At 48.9% G+C, this 27,731-nt stretch overlaps 1 protein-coding gene across 9 annotated transcripts; it reads left to right on the top strand.

The window, feature by feature from the left end:
• Positions 1–27,339, top strand: ZKSCAN8 (zinc finger with KRAB and SCAN domains 8). Of its 9 annotated transcripts, none has more exons than XM_055128886.1 (8): positions 1–230; positions 2,110–2,675; positions 3,447–3,570; positions 6,197–6,288; positions 6,763–6,886; positions 8,013–16,172; positions 22,090–22,232; positions 25,922–27,339. In XM_055128886.1, exons 2-6 carry the CDS (start codon positions 2,160–2,162, stop codon positions 8,972–8,974), a joined length of 1,818 nt encoding a protein of 605 aa, XP_054984861.1. In that variant the 5' UTR covers positions 1–230; positions 2,110–2,159; the 3' UTR covers positions 8,975–16,172; positions 22,090–22,232; positions 25,922–27,339. The 9 variants fall into 9 exon arrangements, with proteins under 9 accessions (XP_054984861.1, XP_054984859.1, XP_054984856.1 ...); XM_055128884.1 differs by having other exon boundaries at positions 22,090–23,512; XM_055128881.1 differs by having other exon boundaries at positions 22,090–23,512; positions 24,094–27,339.
• Positions 27,340–27,731: the final 392 nt, after the last annotated feature.

Below are 27,731 nucleotides of genomic sequence, written 5' to 3'. Positions count from 1 at the left end.
CTGCGGCCCTCCGAGCACCGACCATAGAGCGCTCAGACCTCCAGGATTCCTAGAGAGCTTCCGGAAGTGCCTTCGGGGCAAGATGCGCCTTGGCCCGTGTTGTGCCGCGGCGGGCTGGGCAGCTGGGGCTGGCGGGGCTGGGCCCGTTCCCGCCGCGGCCCGTTGTCCTTGTCCTCGCTCCGGGCCTGGCCGCGCATCGCAGCCGCCCGGCGCCGCCGTGGACACTCGCGGTGAGTCGGCGTCGCGCGCCAGGTGGCGAACGGACGCGCTTTGCGGCCAGAGCGGGCCGCGGCGGGGGGCTGCGGCGGCGCAGGGGGCGCCCCGAGACCCCCCCTCGGGCCCACCGGCGTCGCGCGTGGGGACCACGCCCGCGTCCCCAGACTCTCTGGCGAGGGACCCTCCCGAGGAGGGGGTGGGGGGCGCCATGGGTTTGCGACGTTACCGCAGCCCGCCTGGCTCTCACCTGGGGGACCCGCCTCGCCTCGGCGCCGGCCTGGCCGCGGGCATTATTTGGGTTTTGTTTTAATTGAGCGATTGTGCATTTCAGGTAGTTTGTGAAAAGGTGTGTTTTGCGCGGCCCCCACTTAGTCACGGAAACTTAGTTTCGCAGTCTCGTCTGCCGTTTGCAGTGTATTCAGAGAATACAAGCGCGTTCGTGGGATAACGGTACGACAGAAACTGTTCTGTTGTGTTTCGTTTTATTTTTAACCACCTGGGCCGAATTGTGTCTTTACAGGATTTATGAGGTAACAATCAGCCTTAGGATGGAATAACTTTCTATATCAATAAAACGTTCTCTTGCATGCCCTGCCCCTTTTTTAATTTTTTTTTTTGGTCTTGGCCCACACACTCAGGGCTTTCCCCGCAGAAACCACTACTTGCAGTCCTCAGAGGACCAGGGACCGAACCCTGTGTTGACTTTGTGCAAGGCAAACACCTTACCAGCTGTACCATTGCTCTGACCTCAGAGGGGACATTCTTAAAAGCCAGGATGTAAGAAGGCCTGGGTGGGGGTTCCGAGGGCAGGGAGGGTGTGGGAGCACCAGCCTGAGTGCTCCACTATCACCCCACCCCCCAAAATCAAGAATGTGAATAACAGTCTGTATACATAATACACTTCTGCCTGTGCAAAATTGAAAGAAAGGAACATAGTGAACAGATGTTCTAGTATGTCTTTATGCTTGGTTAGTTATAGGTCATAATTGAGAAAAATGGACATTGGAAGAGGAAGTTATTAAAATGGAAAAATAGCCAGTAGAGATCATCGAGATGGGCAACGGGAACGACTTGACTGATTTGATTTAAATATGAACATCTGATAATTAGATGACTTTCCTCGGTTTCACTATTGAGACTTTAATATGAAGTTCTTGGACGGTGAACACATAACATTGAAATATTTTATAGTTAGGATTCATGAGAATTGATGATAAGAGAAGGTGGCCTATTGTTTGGGAATTGGTCGCTTTTCTTTAAGAAAATTCATAGGCATAAACAGCAAGGCTGTAGATTCTGGAGTTGCAGGTACTGACAGGGCAGCTACGTTTCCTGGGAATAAGGGACAAGTGCTTCAAAGAAAGTTCTCGATCTTGAAATAAGATCCATTGTTGAAGTTATCCTTGAGACAGGAGGAGAATCTGAGTCAGGCAGGATGATGAGTGTCAGAGGGAGAAGAGGAAGTATTGGAATAGTTCTTAACAGTACCTTGAGCGAGATTACGTGGACATGAGCCCTGCCTGTAGAGACGGAGGAACAGTTTGGTAAGGAGAAGCCCACGGAAACCCAACGGCTGGGTAGCAAACTCTGTAACGAGTGACTTATATGAGCAGCACTGAGAGCAGCCGAGATCCAGCACAGAATTTCAGTGACACCCATTCTCCACGGTTTCCTGAGATAGTTGAACCATATTTCACATCCCCTAGCAGAGAAAATAGGCAGGGAGTGTTCCCGGTACGTTTGACGTAACAGAAGGTTAAGGTGGAAAGGAGTCATTTCTGGAAGGAGACGATTAGCGCTTCAGTGAGAGCCCTGAAGGCCATGCTGTGCTAAGGAGCGGATTGCAGCGTCTTAGTAAATTATTGAAACCTTTGTCATTTTTCCCCCCCGCAGGGTTCTCAAGAAGGTGGTAGAAACAGGCCTCTTAGCTTTCCTGGCGCTCAATGGCTTCAGAATCGAGAAATTCCTCGGTCCCTTTCCCACCAGGCCATGCCCCTGAAGAGGACCTGATAATCGTCAAAGTAGAGGAAGATCCTGGATGGGACCAGGAATCTGGTCTGCACGAAAATAACCCTCCGGGCCAAGAGCACTTCCGCCTGTGCTTCAGGAAGCTGTGCTACCAGGAGACGCCCGGCCCCCGGGAGGCTCTGATCCAGCTCCGGGCACTTTGCCACCAGTGGCTGCGGCCAGACTTGAACACCAAGGAGCAGATGCTGGAGCTGCTGGTGCTGGAGCAGTTCCTCACCATCCTGCCCGCCGAGCTGCAGGCGCTGGTGACCGAGCACCAGCTGGAGGGTGCAGAAGAGGTGGTGACTCTGCTGGAAGACTTGGAGCGGCAGATTGATATCCTCGGACGGCCTGTGAGTAGCGGAGTGGCGCAGAGGCCCGGAAACGCGGGGAGGGGCGTTGGCCCTTCAGAGGGAGCAGAACTGCTGAGCACCAGTTCCTGTTGCATGAAGGTAGAACTGATTGTAGCGTAGAAATGGTTTTATGTGTAGAGATCTGTTTTGGTTTTGTTTTGTGGAACAATAAGCATTAGTAAGTCCTCATTGAACATCATTAATAGGTTCCTGGAACCATGACTATTAAGTGAAATATATAAGGAACCACAGCCTTGAATTAAGTCCTTTCATTTCAGGTCAGTCAGTGGTGTTTTATTCTCACCAGTGTTCCTGGGGGCCTTTTACTCCACCGTACCCTCGCAACTGTAGTAAATGGAAAGTTAGCCATGGTGGACTGAAATGCCTGTCACAGGGCTCCTACATGAGTAAGATCTGTGACCAGAACGCAGCCTCTCTATTTCTTCATATCTGTCACCGGGGAGAGTTGGGGTGAGGTTTGGGCCACATCCGGCAGTGCTCGGGGGATCATCTGCAGTGCTAGGCAGCGAATCAGGGTGGGCTGCATGCAAAGCGAGTGCCTTGACCCCTGAGCTATTCACCCCATCTTTATCAGGGCTTGAACTCATTCTGCCCCCGCCCCGCTAGGGCAGAATCTGGGTGATTTGTGCCCCAAGGCCAGCGTCAGCAGAAATCCGTGCCGTAGAGAAGTGACAGCAAAGTGCTGTCTCTCCAGAGTGCCCAAGAGCACGCCTGGGGTCCTAACTGCCCCTCAGAAGTCAGTGGGATTCACTTCCTTTGCCAAGCATGGGTCCCTGTAGATACGTTCTGGTGGGGTACATTTCATTTCCCAGAGGGTTCCTGGTCCTGTGACTGTCCCATTGTTCCTAGGTCCCAGCTCTCGCACACAGACACGGGATGCTCTGGGAGGAAGGCCCAGAACCTCAGGGGCCACAGCACCAACCTGCGGCGACACAGCAGGACTCTCCCGCTCTCCGAGGACCTCAAGGGAGAGGTGAGGAGTCAGATTTGTTTGGCAGGGAGAGAGGATGGTGGGAATTGAGGGGTGGGGAGGGAGAGAGAAAAGAAAGACAGTAGGCTTTGAACATCCAGAGAGGTTTTGGAATCTTCTAGAGAACCAGGAATTTGAGGGGCTGGAGAGATAATACAGTGGGTAAGGCACTTGCCTTGCACACAGCCAACCTGGGTTCAATCCCCAGTATCCGTATGGTTCCCCCGAGCCCCACCAAAAATAACCCTGAGCTCAGAGCCAGAAATAAGCCCTGAGCACTGCTGGGTGTAGCCCCCAAACCAAAAAACAAAATAAATTTAACCAGGAATATGATGACTCTTTATGGATCAGTTCTAAGATCTGGATTCTGAGTTTAAGCATTTGTCTGAGCTTCAAATACTAGCTCTTCCCCATGCTAGAATCAGAAGCAAATAAGAGAGTTTGGATTGGTTTTTACTTTTTTCACACATTTCTACTACCCCCAGTACATTTATAGTCATTAAGAGGTTGTGCTGGTATTATCATGGCACTTTATTTGTAAATATTTCAGTATATATTTCCTTGAACAAGGGCTCTCTTTTACATAGCCACAATAACATTATCACTGCTTAGGAGCATTACATGTATAGAACACATATGTGGACCATCGTTCAGATTTTGCTTTTTTATGTGTTTTTGTTTGTTTGGACTTTGGGCCACACCCAGCTGTGCTCAGGACTTCCTGCTGGCTCCACACTCAGGGATCAGTCCTGGCACACTTGGGGAACCGTATTAGGTCTAGGGAAATAACCTGGGCCGGCCACATGCAAGGCAAACTCCTCAGGCACCATATCTGTACCCTAGCACTGCTTTGACTGTCATTTGGCCAACTACAGAGTGATGATATTTTTTATCATTTCTTCTATATTAGTTACTGTAGCAAGTGTTCCCTTCTCTCCATTTACCTTTTTATTAGTGGAGATTGAAAAGTTATTATAGTGTTACTATGTTTTTAGTTTAAATTTTCTCAGATTTGGTCAGTGAAGGCCCTTTCAGTCTTGACTCCTATGAATTTTTGACATTTTTCTTTTTTTAGAATTTACTCACTTGCTTGTATAATAAGATAGTCGCATTTTACCTCCTACTTGCCTCACATTTCATTTTTTTTTCACTTACATGGTTTACAAGTAGCTTGTTCTGTAGAAATGGATTCTTCTAAAGAAACAAGAATGTGGACCAGAGCCATCTGCACCATCCCATATGGTCCCCTGAGCCACCTGAAGTGGTCCCTGAGCACCGCCCAGTGTGGTCTCCCGAAAAAAAAAAAAAGAGAAAGAGACATAAATGTTTTCAGTGATATTATCTTCTTTAATTCCCCGGTAATAGGAGTGCTCACTGAGAAATGAGTCATCAGGATATTTTTGTCTTATGCACACTTTATAAAAGATACTTACACAAACCCAATGGCATAGTCTTTCTTGCACATAGCGGGCTCACTGTCATATGTGAACTTTGCCCTTGTTGACCAAAACATTGTTGTGAGCAATGACTATAGTTATTAGCCAAGAACAGTCACATGGACCCTGCCGGTTTGGGCAGTCAACTCTCGGGGAGCTGGAGGACGCAGAGAAATATTGCAGTCACGTCCCGCTCACCCAGAGCTAGGGGCTCAAGGAATTCCTGCACCTGGATGGATGGAAGGTTTGGCAGTTGTGAGAACATTGTAAAGCCATCTGATAGCAAACAAGTACATTGGTGGTGGTGGTGGTGGATTTTTTGGACCACATCTGGTGGTGCTTGGCTACAGCCAGCTTGGCGCCTGACCATTTCATGCCAGGCTGAACCTGGGCCTCCTGCATGCAAAATGTAAGCTGGCCCATGCACCTATCTCTCCGGCTCCCGAATTTTATGTTTTTGAAGTGTAACTCCACACCGAGCAGGATATCTGAGTGTAGGTATTTTGTGGGCAACCTGAATTATTCACTCGGCCTAAGGCATCAGCAAGTTATGTGCAAATTTTCTAAAGTGAACCAGTAGATTTTTTTTTTCTTAAAACAAAACAAAAATTGGGCTGGAGCAATAGCACAGCAGGTAGGGCGTTTGCCTTACACACGGCCGACCCGGGTTCGATTCCCAGCATCCCATATGGTCCCCCGAGCACTGCCAGGAGTAATTCCTGAGTGCATGAGCCAGGAATAACGCCTGTGAATCGCTGGGCGTGACCCCCCCCAAAAAAACAAGACAAAAGTTCATTAAAGTTAGCTCAACTTAAAACAGCACATACATGTTACTAAAGTAAAATATAAATGAAGAAAAGTATCCTGGAAAATAATTTTTTCAGGTAACATGGAAAGTAAGAGGATAATAACTTGTTTTCATTGTAGTAGATTTTAAAAAAGAAGAACCCAAAGTCAAACTTTCGTCAGTCTGTTTTCTAATTTTTCCAAAGTGTCGGCTTTAATTTGCTTATTAGACAATATAAAAATGTAATTAAAAGGAAGTTACTGTCAACTTTAAGATTTGGATTTTCAAATAAACATGGCTTATTTATTTGAAAAACTTGAACCAAAGTTTTAGAATGGTTCAGTGCTGCTCTGAGAACCGTGGGACAGGGCTGGTTTCATCCACTAGCTCCTTTCTCCTTCCTCAGCCATACCTGCTCCTCAGAGTTCTACCTCTCCCCAGAAAAGGACTCCCGGAGACCAGGAGGTGACAGCTACACTTCTTACAGCAGGATTCCAAGTGAGTTGAAATCTCAACTTCCCTAAGCTCTGCTTGGCAGTGCTGGTGGCATTTGCCCCGGGCTATTAGTGACAGTAGTCACTCAGGAACTTACCTCGCGTTCTTCTATATAGAAAGATTTTTCTCCCACTAAATGTCTGGTGTGGTTTCCCCTTTCCACCTATTCAGCTTCATTTACAAAGTATGTCCCCACTCTTTTTATTTTTGAGCCACAGGCAGCTGTGCTCAGGACCTACTCCTGGCTCTGCACTCAGGGATCACTCCTGGTGGGGCTTGGGGGACCATCTGGGATGCCAGGGATCGAACCCCTGTTGGCCACATGCACCTCAAGTGTACTATTGCTCTGAACCCTGGAATGCTCCCCCTTTTGGTCCTTTTCAACAAAGTTGAACCTCTCTGACAGTCTGGGCTGGCACTGTGGAACAGACCCGGTCCCCAGATGTGGGTCTTGCTTGTTTGCTTGCTTGTTCTCAGACTTTAGAGAAGATTGAAGACATGGCTGTGTCCCTGATTCAAGAGGAATGGCTTCTTGATCCGCCACAGAAGTCTCTGAACAGAGATGGCAGACCAGAGAATCACAGAAGCATGTTCTCCCTGGGTAAGGACAGGTCTGGGTTTCTAATTCATTTTTCATGTGTATGATAGCTGTGAACTTCCGGGAAAAGTCATTTACTTTAAACACATGCACCCAGGGGCCAGAGCAGTAGTCCAGAGGGGAAGCTGCTCGCTGTGCATGTGGCCAGCCCAGATTCAATTTCCGGAACCCCTGGTGGCCTCAAGCCTGCCAATGGCGATCCCTGAGACAGAGACAGTAGTATGCCCTGAGCAAAGCCAAGTGTGGGTGGCCCAAAAAATAAGAACAATTTTTTTAATAATAATATTTTTAAAAATTGGGCTGGAGAAATAGTACAGCAGCTAAGGCATTTGCCTTGCACATGACCAAGCCAGGTTCAGTCCCCAGTATCCTATGTCCTCTGAGCCCACCAGGAGTGATTCCAGACAGGAGTAGTGCCTGAGAATTACCAAGTGTGTCCCCAAAACCAAAAATAAAAACAATTTAAATATTTAAAATAATAGTGAAAATAAACACAAGTACCAAGGGCCAGAGAAGTAGCTGAAGAGGCCAGACACATGCTTTGGAGGCCCAGGTTCAGTTTCCAGCACCACATGGTCCTTCAGACTTAAAGCTGGGAGTAACCCCTGAGCACTGCTGGGTGATTCCAGGAACTACAAAATGGGATGAACACAGTATCCCAAGGAGAAATATAGTGTTGACACTTCGTAAGCTCTAAAATGAAACCTCAGGCTAAGGAGACAGCTCATGGTAGAACATGTGCTTAGTGTGTAAGAGGCTCGGTCCTGCCACCACAGTGCACCCCCCCAGCTGTCCCTACCCCACTGTTGTGGCCCATGTGACTCCAGAGAACCACACCATCATGCCACAGTGCCTGGTTGAGCATTGCTGGGAGTGGCCCTGGGCCCTGTGAGTGCTACTGACTGTGGCATCTTATAAATACAAGGAGGCATATTGAATATTAATATAAAAGGGGTCATCAATTGGCCAGTTGGAAAGTGAACTCTTCCCCACTTTTCTCCTGCTCTCAGTTCCCATAAAGCCTTCAGGGTTCCTTGTGGAGGCCTGTTGTGTCCTTTCCTTTGGTTGTTTCCCTCGAGAGTAGGAAGTGACAGTGGGCTGATATTTACTTGCTGCATTTTCATTTCAGGTGGTGAGGCCAGGAATGAGAACAGGGAGATGGCATCAAAACAGGTAATAGCTGCCGGAATCCAGCCACCTGGAGGGACAGCTGCCAACTGCAATGGGGATCTTGTCAGGGGTCTTGAGCACGGAGAAGCCCCCGGCCTTCTGAGCAAAGCCGAGAAGCAGCAGGGAGACCCCGCCCAGGAGAGACGGCATAAATGTGATGAATGTGGGAAAACCTTTGCCCAGAGCTCAGGCCTCGTCCGCCACTGGAGAATCCACACTGGGGAGAAGCCCTACCAGTGCAGCGTGTGCGGGAAAGCCTTCAGTTACAGGTCGGCCCTGCTGTCCCATCAGGATATTCACAACAAAGTCAAGCGTTACCACTGCAAGGAGTGCGGGAAGGCCTTCAGCCAGAACACGGGCCTGATCCTGCACCAGAGAATCCACACTGGGGAGAAGCCGTACCAGTGCAGTCAGTGTGGGAAGGCGTTCAGCCAGAGCGCAGGCCTCATCCTGCACCAGCGGATCCACAGTGGGGAGCGGCCGTATGAATGTAGCGAGTGTGGGAAGGCCTTCAGTCATAGCTCGCACCTCATTGGCCACCAGAGAATCCACACAGGGGAGAAGCCCTATGAGTGCGATGAGTGTGGGAAAACCTTCAGGCGGAGCTCACACCTCATTGGCCACCAGAGAAGCCACACCGGGGAGAAGCCCTACAAATGCACGGAGTGTGGGAGGGCCTTCAGTCAGAAGTCAGGCCTCATTGAGCATCAGCGAATCCACACGGGAGAAAGACCTTACAAATGTAAAGAGTGTGGGAAAGCGTTCAATGGCAACACCGGCCTCATTCAGCACCTGAGGATTCACACAGGGGAGAAGCCCTATCAGTGCAACGAGTGTGGCAAAGCCTTCATTCAGAGGTCCAGTCTCATTCGGCATCAGAGAATCCATAGTGGAGAGAAATCCGCACCCATAGTCGTGTAGTGGAAAAGCTTCGGCTGTCCTTGGGCGTTACTCAACACACCCGGCGCGGGCCGGTGAGAAGGCTTTTTTCAGTGAAGTGAAAATGCAGAAAGATCGTCACCATTCCAACCTTGTCTAGTGTCACAGGCAGCCTCTGTCACAGTTAGACTAGCGAGGCGGTAGTTTGGGCCCCAGGGTGCTTACCAAGAGTCTCGTGAGGCAGAGTAGAGGGAGAGCGCTCCTGTTGCTGTTTAGAATAGCCTTAGACCACGTTGCTCACTGGGGCTCGGGGCACTTGGGTTCGTATTCGCAGTGAGTCTCGCTGCAGATCTGAGAGGGGCTTCTCATTCCCTGCTCCTCCCCCTCTCCTGCGAGTTGTCTCCCGTTTACCTCCGTGGCGGGGCGTGTGCTCCTGATCCGATCATAGAAGTTGCTGTAGAGTTTGGAGCGGCCTCTGCGTGAGACACTTGGATTTCGCTTCCTGGGATCCTAGCGCAAGGGAGTCTCCACACAACGTGTTGACGCTGAAGCGTGCGTTTCCCTTGAATACCCCTAGAGTCGGTGGCAATCCCTGATCCCGCACAGACTCGAGTGCAGTATCTTCAACAGCAGCCCTGCGTTTTTCTCCACTTACCACATTCACTGACCCCCCTGAGCCATTGAGCCTCCTTATGTGTCCTTCAGCATCCCAGTCCCAGAAGCTGCGTCAGCAGAGAAAGTGGCTGTGTTCACGGTGATTGCGGGAATGATGCAGAGAATGAGTGCAGACGCGGCCTAGCCACTCCTGCGCGCGCTTAGGCCTTTCAGTGGCTTCTGGTCTCCTTTCCGCTGGCCAGCTGGACTCTGGCACAGGAGGGGTCTCCACTGGGTCAGGCAGCACGCGTGAGGAATTGGATACAGGGTGCTTTAAGACGTCATCAGAATGCCTTCCGGAGAGCAGGCACGCCCATTCGGGGCCTGAGCCTCAGCTTTCCCTCCCTCTAAGCGGTCTGTCAGTCTGCTCATCTCCATCGATGACTTCAGCACTTCCCTTGCATTCTCCATCCGTGTCCTGCTGGCCACTCAGGTAGCTGTAATACCCACAGTCCTAATCTGCTCAGCCCCTCACAACTCCTCATTCTCCGAATTCTGGTCCACTACATTTGTAATCCAGCGAAGACCCCACATTCAGCTCAGCCTCACCAGGTCCCATAGTTCATATTTGAGATTGCAGAATCCCAGGACACGTCTGATGAGTCTGGCTTGCAGTAACTCACCGCGGTTTACCTACCTAAACACGGGCTGTTTTTGCGGTTGGTCGTTTCTAGCTCGTGCCACTGCTCCAGGAATGCTGCCGTTGCTGTCGCTGCCACAGACACCGAGGCTGCTCTCTGAAGTATCAGGTCATTCAGCAGAGAAGAAACCATGGTGGCTCACATCTCAGCCTCGCCATTCGGCTGCCCACTTGTAACCCTTGGTCTGCGTAACCATTTGCTTCATTTCAACATCAGCTTTCAAAGGCGAAGTTGATTCTGGCCTAGGAATGTGATGTATATTTTTATAGGAAACTCCAAGAGCAGTTGCACACCTTCACACTGTGACTGTCCCCAGAGGCACACACTGAGATGATTCTATGATGTTTTTAAAGTAACCCCCCAAGTACTTTGCCGGGGGGTTGGGGGTGCTCACACCTCTCGGTGCTCAGGGCTGCGTCTGGCTCTGGGACCATGGGGTGCCTGGGATAGAACCTGAGCCCCCCCCCATATGCCAGGCGTGGGCTCAGCCCATTGAGCTGTCTCCAGCATTTAGGGGCCGACCTTCTGGATCGTAATTTCCCTCCCTCTTTCGAATATCCCTTCTCTACCCCTTTGTCGGGTATGTCAGTGCCCTCTGTGTAATCCTCATCAACGACATCAAGATTATCTCTCCCCTTTTCCCTGAGCCATTCTGTCCTTGTCATCCTGCCCACCTGTCATTGTCATCCTGGTTTCCTTGCTTTACTTTTCCAGTCTTTCCAGTGTGCCTTTTTTTTTTCTTATTCACATCGTGTGCCCCTCCCCTAGGTGTATAGATTCTCACTTTAATTCCCTTAAACTAGAAACAAATTTGGTTGTCTCTGGATCTTGCTCCCTGCTTCTGTCATTTCTTCCTGTCTGTCACATGCTGATCCTGCCCAAGCAGCACCGTGTCTGGACATTACACATGTCCCTGTACCAATGTGGGCAGCACACTTAAATAAGTCCAGGCCTGCCAGCTGACAGCTTCATAGCCAGAATATTTAAATCTCAGAATTACTAAGATCAAGCAAGTAGAAGAATATATGACCAGTGTGGGGGCCGGAGCAATACTACAGAAGGAAGAATGTTTGCTTTGTATGTGACCAACCCAGGTGTGATCCCCAGCACCCCATATGGTCCCCTGAGCACAGCCAGGAGTGATCCCTGAGTAGGACCTGGAGTAAGCCCTGAGCAGCGCCAGGTGTGGTCCAAAAGCAAATATACACACGACCAGTTACTTTAGGATGAAAGTGAGAAGAGATTGAACTGAACAAACTCATGGCTGGTGCAGCACTCTTGTGCAAGCATCCAAGTCACATAAACTGTAGAACAGGAAAAATATAACAGGAGAGTTGGTTTTGGAGGGCAATAGATGTCCGTTCTTGGTCAACAGTTTTCTTAGCTTTAGAATATTGTTGATGAGCCTTAGGACCCTCCTAACTGCAACGTTTGCACAACGCTTCTTTATCCTGCAGGTTCTGTTTTTATGTTCGTTGGGGGGTGGGTGGGGAGGAGCGCACACCTGCCTGTGCTTAGGACTTATTCCTGGCTCTGAACTCAGGGCTCATTCCTGGTGGGCCCTGGGTGACCATATAGGATGCTGGGGATCAAACCAGGGCCAGCGATGTGTGTGTAAAGCAAGCTCTGCCCGCTGTCCTCTCTAGCCCACAGGTCCCGTGTGGCTGTTCTCACTCTGAAGTGAAACGTTCAGTGCATTTTTATCCCAGCTTTCAGCCTCTTGGATCCAAAGCTGATGGGTTCCGGTGGTTCTTCCGTAGCTGTTGCCATGCTACGTAATGGGGCACGTGAGGTGTCAAAGGTTTCACCAAGCAGCCCAGTGGCAGTGCTGGAATGTTAGTTGGCTCCCAGAGGGAGCAGTTCTTGCTTTACTCTTAGTTCTGTGGTTCTAGAGCATAATCATTGACATCTACTGAGCACTCACTGTGTGCCAGACCCTTAAGCGTTTCTCACGCTTGTGAGAGCTCTTCAGAGGAAAGCAGGCTTAGGCAGCTGAAGTTGATGTTGATGTGAGGACCACTCAGTCTCCTGCCCACTTCCAGCTGCGGTGCTGTTCTCCCCTGGCGTTGCCAGGCTTGCAAACAAGATGTCTATTGTTCAGCCCTAGTTCCTCACAAGCTGTTCGCAGGAGTAACACAGTGAAAGTGATGCAGCTTTTACTCTGCTCCTCCAGCCCATACTAACACTGTCGCCCTCCAACAAACAGCCCTGGCCAGCTGTTTGAAAAGAACACATAAGGAGGTCATAAGAGGCCTCCGGGAACGGGACTGGAAGATACTGTAAATCCATGAAATTTGGTTGCAGATCCCATTTTGGTTTGTAGTTGCATTTGCTTGCAGGTACCATTTTGGTTTATAGTTACATCAACTTCCGATGTTGATACTTTTTATACTGATGCTTTGTAGAGGAAAAGAACTAAATCATGCATGTGGAACACATCTAAGAGAGGAACTGGGAGGATAATGACAGATTCAAATGCCTTTCTCGCTACACTGTCCCAAGAAAATTAGAATCATGAAGACAAATAAAATATCCATAGAGCAGGGTAGCAGCTGGCCAGTTAGAATGACAGCACTGAGCTGGTTCTTCTCCAGCGTGAAATGTGAGGACCACTCAGTCTCCTGCCCACTTCCAGCTGCGGTGCTGTTCTCCCCTGGCGTTGCCGGGCTTGCAAACAAGATGTCTGTTGTTCAGCCCCAGTTCCTCACAAGCTGTTATTAAAAATACTGGCTACTGTCTCTGGCACACCAGTGAAGTGCCCTCCAATCATCCATAAATATCGAGACCTTGCCATATTCTTGCCCTCCTTCCTGTGTTTCATTCAGACTCTTGTATTTGCCCTACATCTCAGGAATTGTCTTCTTTTGACCTATGAGACTTTTTGCCTTATTTCTAGCTTTTCTGTATTGGTCGTTTTTTTCCCTCTGATGATCCTCATGTCCTCATTTTAATCACCCTTTTCCCCCTGAGCTCTTGCATATATACATATTTTATCATTTACACTCGTTTAGAAACTTGATACTTTTTTCCCATCCTCTGGTCATCTTTTGACTTGTGGGCGTCTTCTACAAAACTCAATCTGGAAACAGCCCTCAGAACTTCCAGCCCCATTGTTCTTTTAATTTATTTATTTAATTTTTTCCCCTTTTGGGGTCACACCCAGCGATGCTCAGGGGTTACTCCTGGCTTTGCACTCAGGAATTACTCCTGGCAGTGATTGGGGGACCATATGGGGTGCTGGGAATCAAATCCGGGTCAGCAGCATGCAAAGCAAACGCCCTGCCTGCTGTGCTATCACTCCAGCCCCTCAGCCCCGTTCTTACCAATAAGTTCTGTTGTTTACCTGTCCCTGCTGCCAACTCACTGCATTGTCTTAGCCCAGTTTGGAGTGGTCTTTCCATCCTTCCCTCATCACGTCATTCCAAAATTGTTCCAAGCTGTCCGTCTGCTGCAAGCTGGATCTTACACTTCTGCCATTTCTCTGGAAACTTGCTATGCAGATCCCAACCCCGGGGCTCCCCGCTCTCTCTAGATCCCCATCTCGATGCTTTCAAGATGACCTTCCTAGGGTGCCATCAGTCTCCCTGGGTCCAGCACCTCACCCTCCCTGTTCCACAACCCCCCCACCTGCCTGTTGCCTTTCCTGGCCAACGCCATGCCCCCTCCTCGGTGCCTTTGTCTGCTTTTCAGACCACTCTGCGCCCCCGCCCCCCGCACCTGGCTTCCTGCACGCCTCCTGAGTGAACCCCAGAGGCCACCCCAGCTTCATGCTGCCCCAGCACTTTGTGTTTGTACTGTGCCCCGAACCTTTTGCTACTACATTGCTTTGCGATTATTTTTTTGCACTCTGCATTGTAGTTCCACATTTGTATTTATTTCCAAGATTAAATTGTAAGCTCCTTGGGGGCAGGAATAACGGTCGTGTCTCTACACCCCTTAGTGCCTAGTACAGTGCTGAGCACACAGTAGGCATTTAATAAATGTTTGTCAAATCGTTGTGTGTTACTGGTGGTATACATTATATACATATGTATGTGTGTATATGTGTCTCTATATATATATATATATGTGTGTGTGTGTGTCTGTGTCTGTGTGTGTGTATTTGCTGTGCCAGGGATTGAACCCAGGTCCTCACAGGTTCTGCCACTGAGCCACATTCCTGGCCCATTATAGAAAGATTTTCTACCACTTGTACACAGACCTTTTCCATAGGTCCTGAGTAAATGCCCAAGGTAAAGAGCCCTACCCTCCAAGTCTAACTCAAGAGGGGTTGTAGAAAGTTAAAATACAAACCTTCTATTCCATCCTTTTGGCCAGCTTTGTTGGATAATAGCATAGGGAACTGCAGATATTCTTGTGTTAAAATTACCATTTCAAACGTGCTTGAGAGCAGCTTTTTGTATCCATATGAGATGGGTTGGAAGCTGATGGAGGTGTTCAGATGTGCCATGAGTGGATGGCTGGGATGATGCTGGCATCTCGTGGGTAGAAGCAAGGCGTGTTGCTACACATCTGCCCACAATGGCCCCATGACAAGAAATGCTTTGTGGGGCTGAGACTGAAGAGCCCTGGTCTAACAAGAATTACTAGCGCCAAACTTTCAGCAAATCCTGAGAGGGTGTGTAGATGTCTTATAGTACATAAGAAAAAGCTTTAATGTTGGAATTGGCAGCAGCGTACATGTCAGGGTGATGGTGAAGAATGGCTGATTTCAGTATCCCAACTACATCCTTATACTACTGTATTTTGGTTCTGCGCATAGAGTCAAAGATTGGACACTGGGAAGAAGAAGGTTGTCCCTTTAAAAGGAATCCTGTAGCATATCAAAGATTTTTGGCTCTAGGGGAAAGCCGGGAGGGGGGGAAGGTAGATTTTTTACTTTAGGGAAATGACCCGTGACACTCAGCTTTGTTGGGCAGCCAGTAGACAGAAATAATAACTCCCCAAGGAAACCACAAGCCAGAGTACTTTTCGTACTCTGTACAAAGTATGAAGTACGATTCCATATCGTACTTTGCCAGATAAAAATAGGGGGAGGAAAAGTGATTTCTATTTTTCTTAAAACCTGTTTTATTTAAAAAGCAAAAAACTGATTCATAGTTCAGTGGTACTTAAACAGATTTAAAAGGAACAACCCTAGACTTGATCGATTTTGATATGTATAGGCTGAAGAACTAGACTGCTCTCGTGTTGGTCCACACCTTAAAAATTACTTGACATCATTTTCTATATTTTCTAACCCTTCCCATACGTGGAGCTCTGTAGTGGCTCTCGGAGCCAGAGAGATAGTGCAGGAGGTAAGGCACTGACGTGGTTCTAAGCCCCACTCCTTTTGGTTCCCAGTACTGCCAGGAGTGATCCCTGAGCTGTCAGGAGCAAGCCCTGAGCACTGGCTGTCAGGTGCGGTTCAAAAACAGCAAAGGCTCTTCAGGAGGGTAGGCGAAAGGAAAAAGGAAATGCAAGACAATTAGCAAGTGATTTCACTCTTAGGTGAGATCTCATTGACCACAGCGAACACTGGCAAGAAACAGCAACGCTCGGTCCTAACTTCCAGGAAAGCTGACAGCCCCAGTGTGTGGAAGGAGCATAGAGCTCTCTTTGGTGGGGGGCGTACATAGCCCTGGAACTTGGTGCCTTGGTGACAATGACACCCATGTAGAGGTGGGATGCTAAGCCCTTGAAATTCCATATCGTAAACCAGTGATAAGTCGCTGGAGGGGGAAAAAAGAGTAAAAATAGATACCATTTGCCTTGGGAGTAAATAGAATCCTTGCCTTGTCCCCTCCAAACCACTGAGAGGGAAGCCTCCAAGATCCTAGAGCGTCCCTCCCTCCGGCCCCCCCCCCCCTCCCCGCAGTGTCCCAAGGGTGCTTCCCCGGAAGTTGACCTCCGGGGCCCCGAGCTGGCCTGCCCAGGTCTGTGGGTTCGCCTGGTCACCTTTTGGGGTGAGTCCCCCCCTTTTGTTCTGGTCTTTTCGATGAGGTTTGGAGGGGATCGGCGGTAGGGGAGGGAGAAGGGCACCCCGATCTCCGCGCTCTGCACCCTTCCTCCCCACCACTCACCCCTGCCTACCCCCCACGGCCTCAGCTGTCCTCGCCCCTTCCCCGTCGTGCAGACCCACGTCCGACCCTGGGGGACAGGGCTGGGCCCCACGGGAGGAGGGGCGTGCTCGGCCTCTTTTGTGTCGACCCACAGATCTTTTGAGGGTGCTTCTTTGCCCCACCGGGGAAGCCACCGTTACGCCCCATCCTTTCTCTGGGGTCTGCGCTGCGGTGGCCGCCGCCCCGCCGAGGGCTACAGCGCTTCTTTATCTTTAAACGTTTGTGACTTAAACAAACGGCAGCCCAGCCGGGGCGGGAGAGAGCCACCCCGCCCAGCCCAGGCTTCACTCCCAGACTTCGCTCCCCCTGCGCTGCCCAGCGCGGTTAAAGAGTGAAAATGTTAAGCCAAAGATAGATTTTTTTTCCTTTTTTTTTAAATCACACCCGGTCGATGCTCCGGGGTTACTCCTGGCTCTGCCCTCAGGAGTTACGCTTGGCGGGATGTATATGGGATGCCGGGGATGGACCTGGGTCAGGCCCCATGCGAGGTAACCGCCCTCCCCACTGTGCTGTCCCCACTTGGTCCGATGGATCCCTGAGCCTGGCAGAGCCAGGAGTAGGCCCTGAGCACAGCTAAGTGTGGCCCAAGAGCAAAAACAAAAACTAAAAATGCACATGTGTCTGGACTGCGGAGATAGCACGCAGGAGGGCAGGCACCGACATGCAGCTGCGACACCGTGACCCTGTCCAAATCCTGGCCACGGCATGTGCCCCGGGTCACTCCTGAGCACAGAGCCAAGAGTAGCCCCTCAGAACTTCCAGGTGTGGCCCCTGAATCCGTTGGTGACGGTTTCTGGGCTCTGAGCAAGAATTCATGAATGTGTGTCCGGCGCACTGAGTGCCGCCAAGATCTTCCTTGGACCCACGTAGCTGAGTTAGGGACGGGGACAGGTGGTGTCTGGAGTTGACTGGACCCCTCTGGGGATGGGTCACAGTGCTCTCGCCTCCGTCTTTGTGCATCTACAGGGACTCTTTTCATTTTGTTCCTGACATAAGTGGCTGCACTCAGTTTGTTTCTACAATCACAAGAGCTAGAAGAGCTTCCTGTCGAGGTGGGAAACCTGGGGGGAGGGGGGCGGTCTGCTGGGAGCAGGACTTCTCTGTATCTCTCTCTTTTTTTTTTTTTTTTTTTGCTTTTTGGGTCACACCCAGCGATGCTCAGGGGTTACTCCTGGCTTTGCACTCAGGAATTACTCCTGGCGGTGCTGGGGGACCATATGGGATGCCGGGGATCGAACCCGGGTCAGCCGCGTGCAAGGCAAACGCCCTACCCGCTGTGCTATCACTCCAGTCCCTCTGTATCTCTTTTGGGGAGTGGGGGGAGTTGGCATTCCTGTCATGCTCAGGGGACCTTATCAGGTGCCGGGATTGAACCCAGTCGGAAGCACGCGAGGCAGGAACTGTCCAAGCTCTCTGTCTGCCCACCTTCTCTTTTTTGCTCACTGACTTCTGAATGCTTATGACCTACACGAAACAGACATCGCCTTCCTCCCCCTCCACAGTTTTGTGTGTGTGTGTGTGTGTGTGTGTGTGTGTGTGTGTGTGTGTGTGTGTGGGTGGCCGGGATCCAGCCCAGGGCTCCCCCTGCAAGGCTATCATTAAGCCATTAAGCCCTGTAGACAAGATTTCAAATGAAATTTCTTGAATAGGTTCTGGGCTCAGAATTGTATACAGAGTTTGTAAAGCTCAAACCCCAAGGTCATATTTACTCCATAATCTGGTTTGCCCGGTTCTAATGTGTCACATTTATTAGTACTTATTATTCAGGGCCATACTTCATTCCTGTGGTCGTCACTTTCCCCCTAATGCCTAATGCCAGGAGCCCATCGAGGCTTCCCTGCTCCCTGTGAATTGGCTTCGACACTTGTTTTTGTTAACCATAACCCTTTTGAGGAATATTTGTCAGGGTTTTTTTTAGACTGTCACTTCGGTGATGTAATTAATGCTTCTATATTATTATACTGAGGCTCCAGGATTTGGGAGGACAGCCACAGGGAGGAAGCCTTACTATGCACTGCACTGTAGCACTGTTGTCCCGTTGTTCATCGATTTGCTTGAGCGGGCACCAGTAACGTCTCCATTGTAAGGCTTGTTGTTACTGTTTTTGGCATATTGAATACTCCACGGGGAGCTTGCCAGGCTCTGCCGTGCGGGCGGGATACTCTCAGTAGCTTACCAGGCTCTCCGAGAGGGATGGAGGAATTGAACCCGGGTCGGCCACGTACAAAACAAACGCCCTACCTGCTGTGCTATCGCTCCAGTCCAGCCTTACCATATCCAGAGATATATTGTCAACTTCACTTATCACTCTGTAGACATAGTGGGATGTTTAAATGAGAGGAGGATATTATATGTAATTTGAGTCTGGAGCAAAAGTTTCATCAAGTTTGCAGGCAGAAATTGATTTTGTTCCCCAGGGATAAGAAAGTGACAATGACCCACAATTCATCCATGTGCTGATCTCAACTCTAAAGCTGGAATGGGCTGGTGGGACCCTCTGGTGGGGAGGCGGTTTATTCCATTGAGTTTTCAGCCCTGTTGCCCAGATACTATCATAGCAAGAGGCAGGGTTTCTTTTTCTTCCCCCCCCCCCCCAGGCTGTGTAAAGTTGCAACTATATATTATTTTTGTATACATTTGTATCCTGGATTCTGTATTCGGGATGTAGGGGCCCAGGAGCCATAAAACAGTGCCTAAGGCACTGCCTTGCATGCAGCTAATCCAGATTTGTCCCTAGTCCCCATATGGTCCCCTGAGCCCACCAGAAGTGATCCTGAGTGAAGAGCCAGTGCAGGAATAAGGCCCAAACACTGCCAGGTGTGGCCTAAAAACAACAAAAAGTAGATTTAAGTTCCCATTCAAGTTAGGGACATTTGCGAGGTTGCTTTGGTCCAGACTGAATCCAAACATTTGACCTGGCTGACACATGATAGGGGTGTCCTGGAGTGGCTGCAAGTGTGTGAGTGGCAGGTAAGTCTCTGCGACATCAGATGGCTTAGGCGGCAGGAAATAACAGTTGAGAGATCTTATTTTTATTCTCCCCCAGGAATTGAGGCCAGAGGGATGAACAAGCATCCGTTCTGAAGGGGAGGTATTTGTAAGGATGGAGCCACAAGGCAAGGTTCCCTGCATGTACGATGGGGACCCTTTGCAGATTCCTGGGTCAGTGGGCCAGCTGGGAGGCCATCAGGACGCACCCTCCAGAGAAAGACGGTACAAATGCAGCGAATGCGGGAAGACGTTTGCCCAGAGCTCGGGCCTTGTGCGGCATCGGAGAATCCACACGGGCGAGAAGCCCTACGAGTGCGACTACTGCGGGAAAGCCTTCAGCGTGCGCTCCACCCTCACCGTGCACGAGAGAATCCACACTGGCGAGAAGCCCTATACCTGCCACGAGTGTCGGAAGGCCTTCAGCGTGAGGGCGCACCTCATCATCCACCAGCGGATCCACAACGGCGAGAAGCCCTACGAGTGTAACGAGTGCGGCAAAGCGTTTAGCGTGAGCTCGGACCTGATCAAACACCACAGAATCCACTCTGGAGAGAAGCCCTACGCGTGCGACGCGTGCGGGAAAGCCTTCAGCGTGAGCTCCGCCCTCATCAAACACCAGAGAATCCACACGGGAGAGAAGCCGTATGAGTGCAAGGAGTGCGGGAAGGCCTTCTACGTGAACTCCGCCCTGGTTAACCACCAGAGGATTCACTCCGGAGAAAAGCCCTACGAGTGTGGAGAATGCAGGAAAGCGTTCAGCCAGATATCCACCCTCATCCACCACCAGAGAATCCACACGGGAGAGAAACCGTACGAGTGTGACGAGTGTGGAAAAGCATTCCGAGGCAGCTCAAATCTTACGAAGCACCAGAAAGTCCACGCCAAAGAGAAGTGTCAGCAGTGACCCCAGTGGGGCAGTTAGACCAGAGAGGACTTTTTATGTGTGTCACAAGTTAGCACCGAAAGAAGGGGGTAGAAAACGTTACTGTTTTAAATTGATGTGTGTCCCTTGGAATGTAAGATGTGACAAGTCAATGAAAATTGCTCCATCAGCCTAAGGACTGGCCAAGGGTCTGAAATCCCATCTCCTTCCGAGGATGCAGTTCTCTGACGTCTGTAAGGTAAAGCCGTTTAAACATCAGAGCGCAGTAGAGACAGCTGAAAGGGCTGGAGTGCATGGGGCCCTGGTGCCATTAGGAGTGAACCCCGAGCATCAAGTTGGAAGAAGCCCTGAGTGCCACCTAGTGTGACCCCCCCTCCAAGAAGGAAAAGAAATCATATCATAAAGGAGTTTGTTTTGGTTAATAGGATCAGATGTGCTTTTTTTTTAGGGTTTTTTTTTTTTTTTTTTTTTTTGCTTTTTGGGTCACACTTGGCGATGCACAGGGGTTATTCCTGGCTCTACACTCAGGAATTACTCCTGGCGGTGCTCAGGGGACCATATGGGGTGCTGGGATTCGAACCCGGGTCGGCGGCATGCAAGGCAAACTCCCTACCCGCTGTGCTATCGCTCCAGCCCAGGATCAAATGTTTTTATTTGGGGGCCACACCCAGTGGCACTCAGGGCTAATTCCTGCACTTAGGGATCACTTAAAGATCATTCCTGGCTGGGGCCTGGGTACCAGGTGGGATTGGTCATGTGCAAGGCAAGTGCCCTACACGCTGTGCTATCTCTCTGGCCAAGTATGTACATTCTTAAAAATAGGGGAGGGACCAGAGAGATAGTAAAGCGGGAAGGCGGACGGCACGTGCCAGGGGCGGCCCAAAAAACAAAACTAAATAAACAGGGGATGCAGACCAGATATTCACTGACATCCTTTTCAGCTTTGAGATTTTTTATAGCTTTTTAAGTAGACAGTAAAAAGCTTTGTTGATGCGATGGTGTCTTTTTATTTTTATTTTTATTTAGTTTTTAATTGAGTCACCGTGAGAACAGTTACAGGGCTTTTAGGATCGGGTCCCAGTCATACTGTGCTCAAACTATCATATTATCCCTTCACCAGTGCACATGTTCCACCACCAAAAACCCCAGCATACCCCACCTCCACTACCCCTCTGCCTGTGTGGCAGATGATTTTCACTTTACTCTTTCCTTACTTTGATTACATTCAATTTTAGACAGGAAACTCACAATCATTATTTGGAGTTTTTCCTCCAACAGTCAGACGTGTCGGAAAGGCATCATTAGATTGTATGTTTTCTATTTTTGGTAACAAAGAGGGTATGATGTTGCACGATCACGAAAGCGGCCGCCCGGATTTGGAATTCTGGTATTGAGTCCAGAGGTATTTCTGCCAGCAGCCGCTGCATTCCAAGATTGGTTTCTGTGGTGCTGGGATCCTGGCTGTTCAGGAGCGGAGTTGCTGTTCATGGGCGACCGCTTGGGGTCTCATTTGGGCAGGAGGCAGGTTCTGTTCTGCGTCCCTTGATAGTGTCTTTTTAAATCTGCCACTTTATATGTTTTGTTTACAGGAGATCTCAGTCCCTTATATTTTCAGCTTTAGTTTAGTGATACTATTATTATTATTATTACTACTACTACTACTCCTATTTCCTTCTATGCATTAAGACTACTCTTCTAGGTATTTTCATGTGAGAAATTTTGAAAGAAAGGCAAAAACAAGCAAGAAATTACTGGAGAGCAGAAATTTCTGAAAGAACAAGTGTGTCTTGCTACTTTGACAGTGTCTAGCTAGTGTCTCTTTATAGGATACTCTCACGTTGCATTTGGGCAAATGATGCTAATTGCATGACCAACCTGTTCTTGCAGATGGTGAGTCCTGAGCAGGAGTCTATATGCAGCAGAGTTTTCTAGAAGTTCAACACAGAGGAAGATGCCCAGAGATCAAAATGGGAGCATTCTTACGGACTTCGAGCTGGACAGTGTGATGAGCTTCTGAATCACTAACCCAAGTGAGGAAGGGGTCTGCAACACAACTTTTGTTGCATCAAGCCTCAGAGAATATCGCTCTAATAAAAGGACCTCAGACATCTAATAAAATATACCCTGAGTTTAGTCCTGTCACAGTTCATGATTTTATCCTTCATTTCCCCTCAATATGAAGTGAACGGGAAAGTCACTGGTCCAAAAATATTCCTCCTGAGTAAGGCCTAGCATAGGGGCATGAATAAAGAGTGTTAGGTAAAAGCCAGGAGTAATGCCTGAGCATCACCAGGAGTGTGCCCCAAAAACCCCAGGGGGAAAAAGAACTGGCAGGAGGCTCTCCTGACTAAACAAGTGTTTCCAACTGGAGGAAAGCCTCCAAGTATCCTTAACCTGCAAAGCTTTTCAGTGTAAACCCAGATCTCATCAGAGAAATCATCATGGAGAAAAGTTACATAAAAATGTGGCAGGGGCAAGAGCAATAGTACAGCATTTGTCTTGCACACAACCAACCCGACCCAGGTTCAGTCCCTGGCATCCCTGTGGTCCCCTGAGTCCCACCAGATGTAATCTCTGAGCTCAGAACTAGGAGTAAGCCCTGAGTACCACCGGGTGTGGCTCATAAAAAAGGATATGGGGCCAGAATGATCTAATCTGACTGGAATTTGAAAATCAATATAGTTACTGAGACAGCATAAATATGATTATGGGGAAATGCTGCTTATAGCCTAAAGTGCATATACTCTACAGGGAAATACTCCCCACCCATGTACAAGATATGGAACAAACCCTCCTCACACCCCATGTACAAGATATGGAACAAACCCTCCTCACACCCCATGTACACAGTGCCAGTGACTTCATGGCAAGAAAAGGCTTTATTAGTGTAGAGTGTAGCAAACCCTTTGTTTGGGCAGAGACAAGTTTAAATCCCCACGTGAGAATCCACACTGGAGAAGAATTTGAGCATTTTTGTTCCAGTGCTTAACTAAAAATTAGGTCAGGTGAACATGAGCATTTACTCAAAAGCCCTCCAAAAGTGAAGACTATTTCGGAAGACCTCGTGTACGGAACAACTTCCATCACATTCAATGAGTGACTGGGAGGAAATCAGCGGAAGTTCAGGCCGGGAATCTGCTACGAATCAGGCCAGGAACCAATCTGGGGAGGTGCCTGGCAACAACTGTAAAATTCAACTATGACCTAAGGGGTCTTCTCTGAGAGACAGAATGCCCCTAGTATTCATTCAATGTCAGTGATACCATACGAAACGATTCCATGAAGATTGATTGCTGGAAAATCTGAAAATGTAAAAAGCACAAATTACTCTGTATAACATTGTTAGAAAACCGTTACTGTCATTTACCAGGTGTCTTAAAACTGTTAGAGGAAAATTCAACTTCCTTTTATTTGGAATTTGATTTACCCACCTCCCCCAACCCCGCCTCTTTGACATATCCTAGTATTAGAATTTCTTGTCTTCCTTTGTCAGTAAAGAGCGCTTTGGACTGTTGGGTAATTGCCCGAGCTTCTTATCAGAAGACCAATGATAAAAGGGTCACAATTCTTTCCTAGCTGAGTGTTAGCATGACTCCCACCAGATGCCACTGCCCTCCTTAAACCCTGCGATTGTAATCTGTGTCCCCTGTGTGTGCACATTTCCTTCCCAGGGACTCAAAATTCCATCTCAATGCCGTCCATTTCTTTCATACTTCGGCCATTTCATGTCTTATCTTTGTGTAGTTTACACCTGCATTCACATTGTCTAGCTCCTACCCTTTTCCACTGACCAACCCTGTGTTTACAAGTGATGGAAATGTCCACTAGGGTATCCTCCAGGAATCTCTTACTTTCTCTAAGCTTTTGTCCCTTCTGCTCCACCACTACCAGCTTCCACAGAAACAGACCCACAACCAGTAAAAGATGAAGGACATTGGAGACCATGGGAAGAGAGTGAAGCCATGAAGACCTTCCTCTTGCTGCCTTCCTCAAGCCTGCATTAGGTTGGCAGTATTCCTTTTAGGAGGGAGTTGGGGCTACTTCTGGTGATGCTCAGGCTACCTCTAGCTGTGTGTTCAGGGGTGACTCTTGGCAGTGCTTTCGAGGGCCAAATGTGGTGCCAGGGATTAAACCAGGCGTGGCCACATGCAAGGTGAGTGTCTTTACCCTTGTACTCCAGCACTCCATCTCCAGCTCCCTTATTCCTCTTGTCTGTCAAGTAATCATAGTCTTTGACCATAGCTGTGGCTTTATCCCTGAGCCCTAGGGACAGCTTCCTCATCTCAGCCTCAATCTCATACAGATCTCTTTGTGCTAGGCAGGAGAACGTAGCTGTTACATATATGAATACTCCTACTTCAGAATATTATGTCTTTCATTAGTTATGTGGAAATGTGGGAGTGTGATTATTGTACAATGAATTTTCACTTCTCGTCCCTCGGAACACAATATGTTTCCATGCTGATTTGAGGCCATTGTGAAATAGGGACAGTAGTAGTCTTTAAGGTGCTTAAATTTGTATTTGTCAACTTTGCTAAGGCCCAGCTCAATTTTCAAGTATTTATTATTAATGTGGATAGCAAGAGACATTCGAGATTTATAGGACAAGTGAAGGAGGAATGCAGGACATGGAGCCCTGTGGCAGCTCACATGCCTTTGATCTACTGACTTCCTCGTTATATCTTCAGCTTTTCTGGTTTCAGGGTTAAGCATTGGTTTAGCCACGAAGGGGTCTGAATTCTCCTATTAGCCACCCCTCATTATCCAAGTTGCAGTGCCGGAGGTGCGGACAGATGTTTTCTATCCTGTAACTTGTCTTTGTCTCACTTTATCTTCCATCGTATCTTCCCGACTTCTGCTCCGTTGATGTCTGGCTTGAGCCAGCTCCCACAACTATATAATGTCAAATTTCTGTAACGAATCCATTACCTAGTGTTTCCAATGTTTCCCTACTCCAACTAAACCTTGACTTACATACCTTGGATCTTGTGCTCTACCAGCAGAAGGAATTGCCTTAAAGTCAAGATACATTGCTCCACCTTAGTGCTCACAAGTCAAGCAGAAGAGCAAGGACCTACTGTTAAAGTGGACTGCGGGCTGATTATCCCCGAAACCCTAATACTCAGCCTAATACATTGTGAATCAGCAAAAACATATCCACTGCCTGTGAAGAAATCCTTATTGCAAGTCCCTGAATTGGTGTGATCTGTAACATTATTACTACCAATATTACTGACAAACAAAATGCTTTTTCCTTAACCATTTATAAATTAGTAGTTTAGCATCCTCCTGTCTAAACCAAGTGAAATTTCATTATATGGGACCAAAAGTAAGAGATCTAGAAAAGCTAAACATTTCAAATGCTATTGGTCATTTTTGGGTTGGGGGGATTGTTTTGTTTGGGGGGCACACCTGGCAATGCCCAGGGGTTACTCCTGGCTGTATACTCAATAATTACTCCTGATGGCGCTCAGGGGACCACCTGAGATGCCAGGGATTGCTGGGTTGGTCACATGCAAGGGCTAAGCCCTACCCACTATACTGTCCACTGGCCCCCCCAACTGTTTGTTTTTAATGATAAATTATACGATATTTTACAGACAAGTATATACGATTCTTATTTCTTGTTTCTAACACTATGCTTAGAATATAATGGAGGCAGTAGTCTAAACAGGGCCAGGAAAAAGAAATGTGACTAAGATCTACCTTCTTTCATCAGAGTCCTCAGAACTTCGTGTGAAGGAGCAAACAAGAGGGGAAAGCAAGTCTTCTTCCTGCCATGGGAAATGTGACAAGCAAACAACCTGAGAGAAGCCACACCGGAATCCTCAAGCCTAGTCACGCTTGTTCCTGGGGGGGAAAGGAAGTGTTTCAAGAGGGCAGAGGAGAAAGGAGGTGTCCCTGGGAAGGACAAGAGAAACGGGAGGGTGTGCTACTGACCTGCCAACTGCACAGGGCCCACTTCCGGGAACTGCGGGATGCAAGGGGGCAGCCATTACTGGCAGCTCTTCTAATGGGGGAGGGCCATCGAAACCACATGGGCCCCATGGACCCCTCCAGCTGGGCCCTGCCTTAGCTCCATCCTCTGGAAATGCCTAGAGAGCCAGAGCTATCTCCCCCCACCCACTTGCACAAAAACTGCAGTGGAATCATGGGGAATGGCTTGGAGTTGAATGCAATTAATTTCTCTGCAACACTTTGAGATTTTGCTGGGAGTCGGGTGGGTAACTCATTGCTTGCCCCCAACAATGACTCCTGTGTCATTTTCTCTAGAAATGGCTGCCTGCCAATCTGGAGTCGCTGCTGGTGGGGCTGGGGAGGCAGGCGGGGGGCACTTTCAGATTATAGCCAGGATGTCTGGGTTCTGTCCCCAACTAATTGCAAATCAACCAGGAAACTGAAGGAAGGCACAGACTTTGCAGAAGAATAATATGTGGAGTAAGGCTGGATCATACAAACCTCCAGGAAGTTCTCAGGCTGGGGGAAAGAAATCTCGGTGTGGGCTGGAGAGATAATCCAGGGGCTAGGGCACTGCCAGGCATCCGGCCACCCTAGATTCAACCTCCCCCCCTTCCACCCCCGCACCACAAAGGGTGCCCTGAGCCCCTCCAGCAATGATCCCTGAGTGCAGAGCAGAGAGTAGACCCTGAGCACGGCTTGCTATGTCTTGAACCGCACCCCCCCCCCGCCCCCAAACAAAAACAAGCAGCAGCAGCCTTGGTGGCAAAGATGTCAAATTAGCCACTGACCTTTGTGCTGGGCCGTGCTGTGGACCCCGCTGGGGAAACAACCTCTGCAAAACGCGCTAATCTTGAGTTGAGAAACCGTTGGACCCTGAAGGCCACGAAGAGGCTGAAACTTGAATTAGAAAACTGAAAGAAGAGCTACAGTCACGGACCTGGAGAGCTTGTGCTGTGGAGGAGGGTCCCGGTCGGGTGAGGGGAAGAGGGAACTTCGTCCAGAGCAAGATCCCCGGGCTCCTGAGGGGAAGAAATGAACTGACTCAAGGGCCTACAGAAAACTATTGAATTTTTTCTCTGTCCTTTAAATTCAAAGTCTTACCAGATTTGGTGTTTGAATATTGTATAACTGAGACATAAACCTGAAAACTTTGTAACTTTCCACATGGTGATAAAATAAAAATTAAAAAAAAGAAAGTCTTACCAGATTTAAGACGATCAGATCCTTGATGAGGGGGTGGGGAGTGGAGGGAATCAGCCCTGGGAGACTGGTGGGGAAAAAGACTTTTGCTTACAGTTTTAACTGATTTCAACAATAGCACTGCTACACCACGTCTCCCACCAAAGAGCCTGGGTCACCCCACCTTTATTCCTAGGTCCTATTCACCCACCCCCTAGACCCCCACCCCCACTTCTCCCAGCATCCTCAGATCACAGTGCTGTTGACTGTCTCCAGGTTGTCTAACCCCTGGCTTCCTTTCCTCCCTTACACTCTCCAGACAAGATCATCTGCTACTGAATCTTTTTCTTTCAGACCCATTTCACTTAGTTTGACTCCCTTCAATTCTT

This window comes from Sorex araneus, chromosome 2, assembly GCF_027595985.1.
Source record: "Sorex araneus isolate mSorAra2 chromosome 2, mSorAra2.pri, whole genome shotgun sequence".
Taxonomy (NCBI): domain Eukaryota; kingdom Metazoa; phylum Chordata; class Mammalia; order Eulipotyphla; family Soricidae; genus Sorex; species Sorex araneus.
The sequence above is the reverse complement of the archived record's forward strand: the minus strand, read 5'-3'. Positions and strand labels throughout refer to the sequence as shown.

Coding starts and splice junctions, on each gene's coding strand:
- ZKSCAN8 (XM_055128888.1), top strand. CDS start 2,160: ATGGCTTCAGAATCGAGAAATTCCTCGGTCCCTTTCCCACCAGGCCAT. Junction 6,289..6,762: donor TTCTTACAGCAGGATTCCAA/GTGAGTTGAAAT, acceptor GCTTGTTCTCAG/ACTTTAGAGAAGATTGAAGA. Junction 8,971..19,538: donor AAATCCGCACCCATAGTCGT/GTAGTGGAAAAG, acceptor CTCCAGAGAAAG/ACGGTACAAATGCAGCGAAT.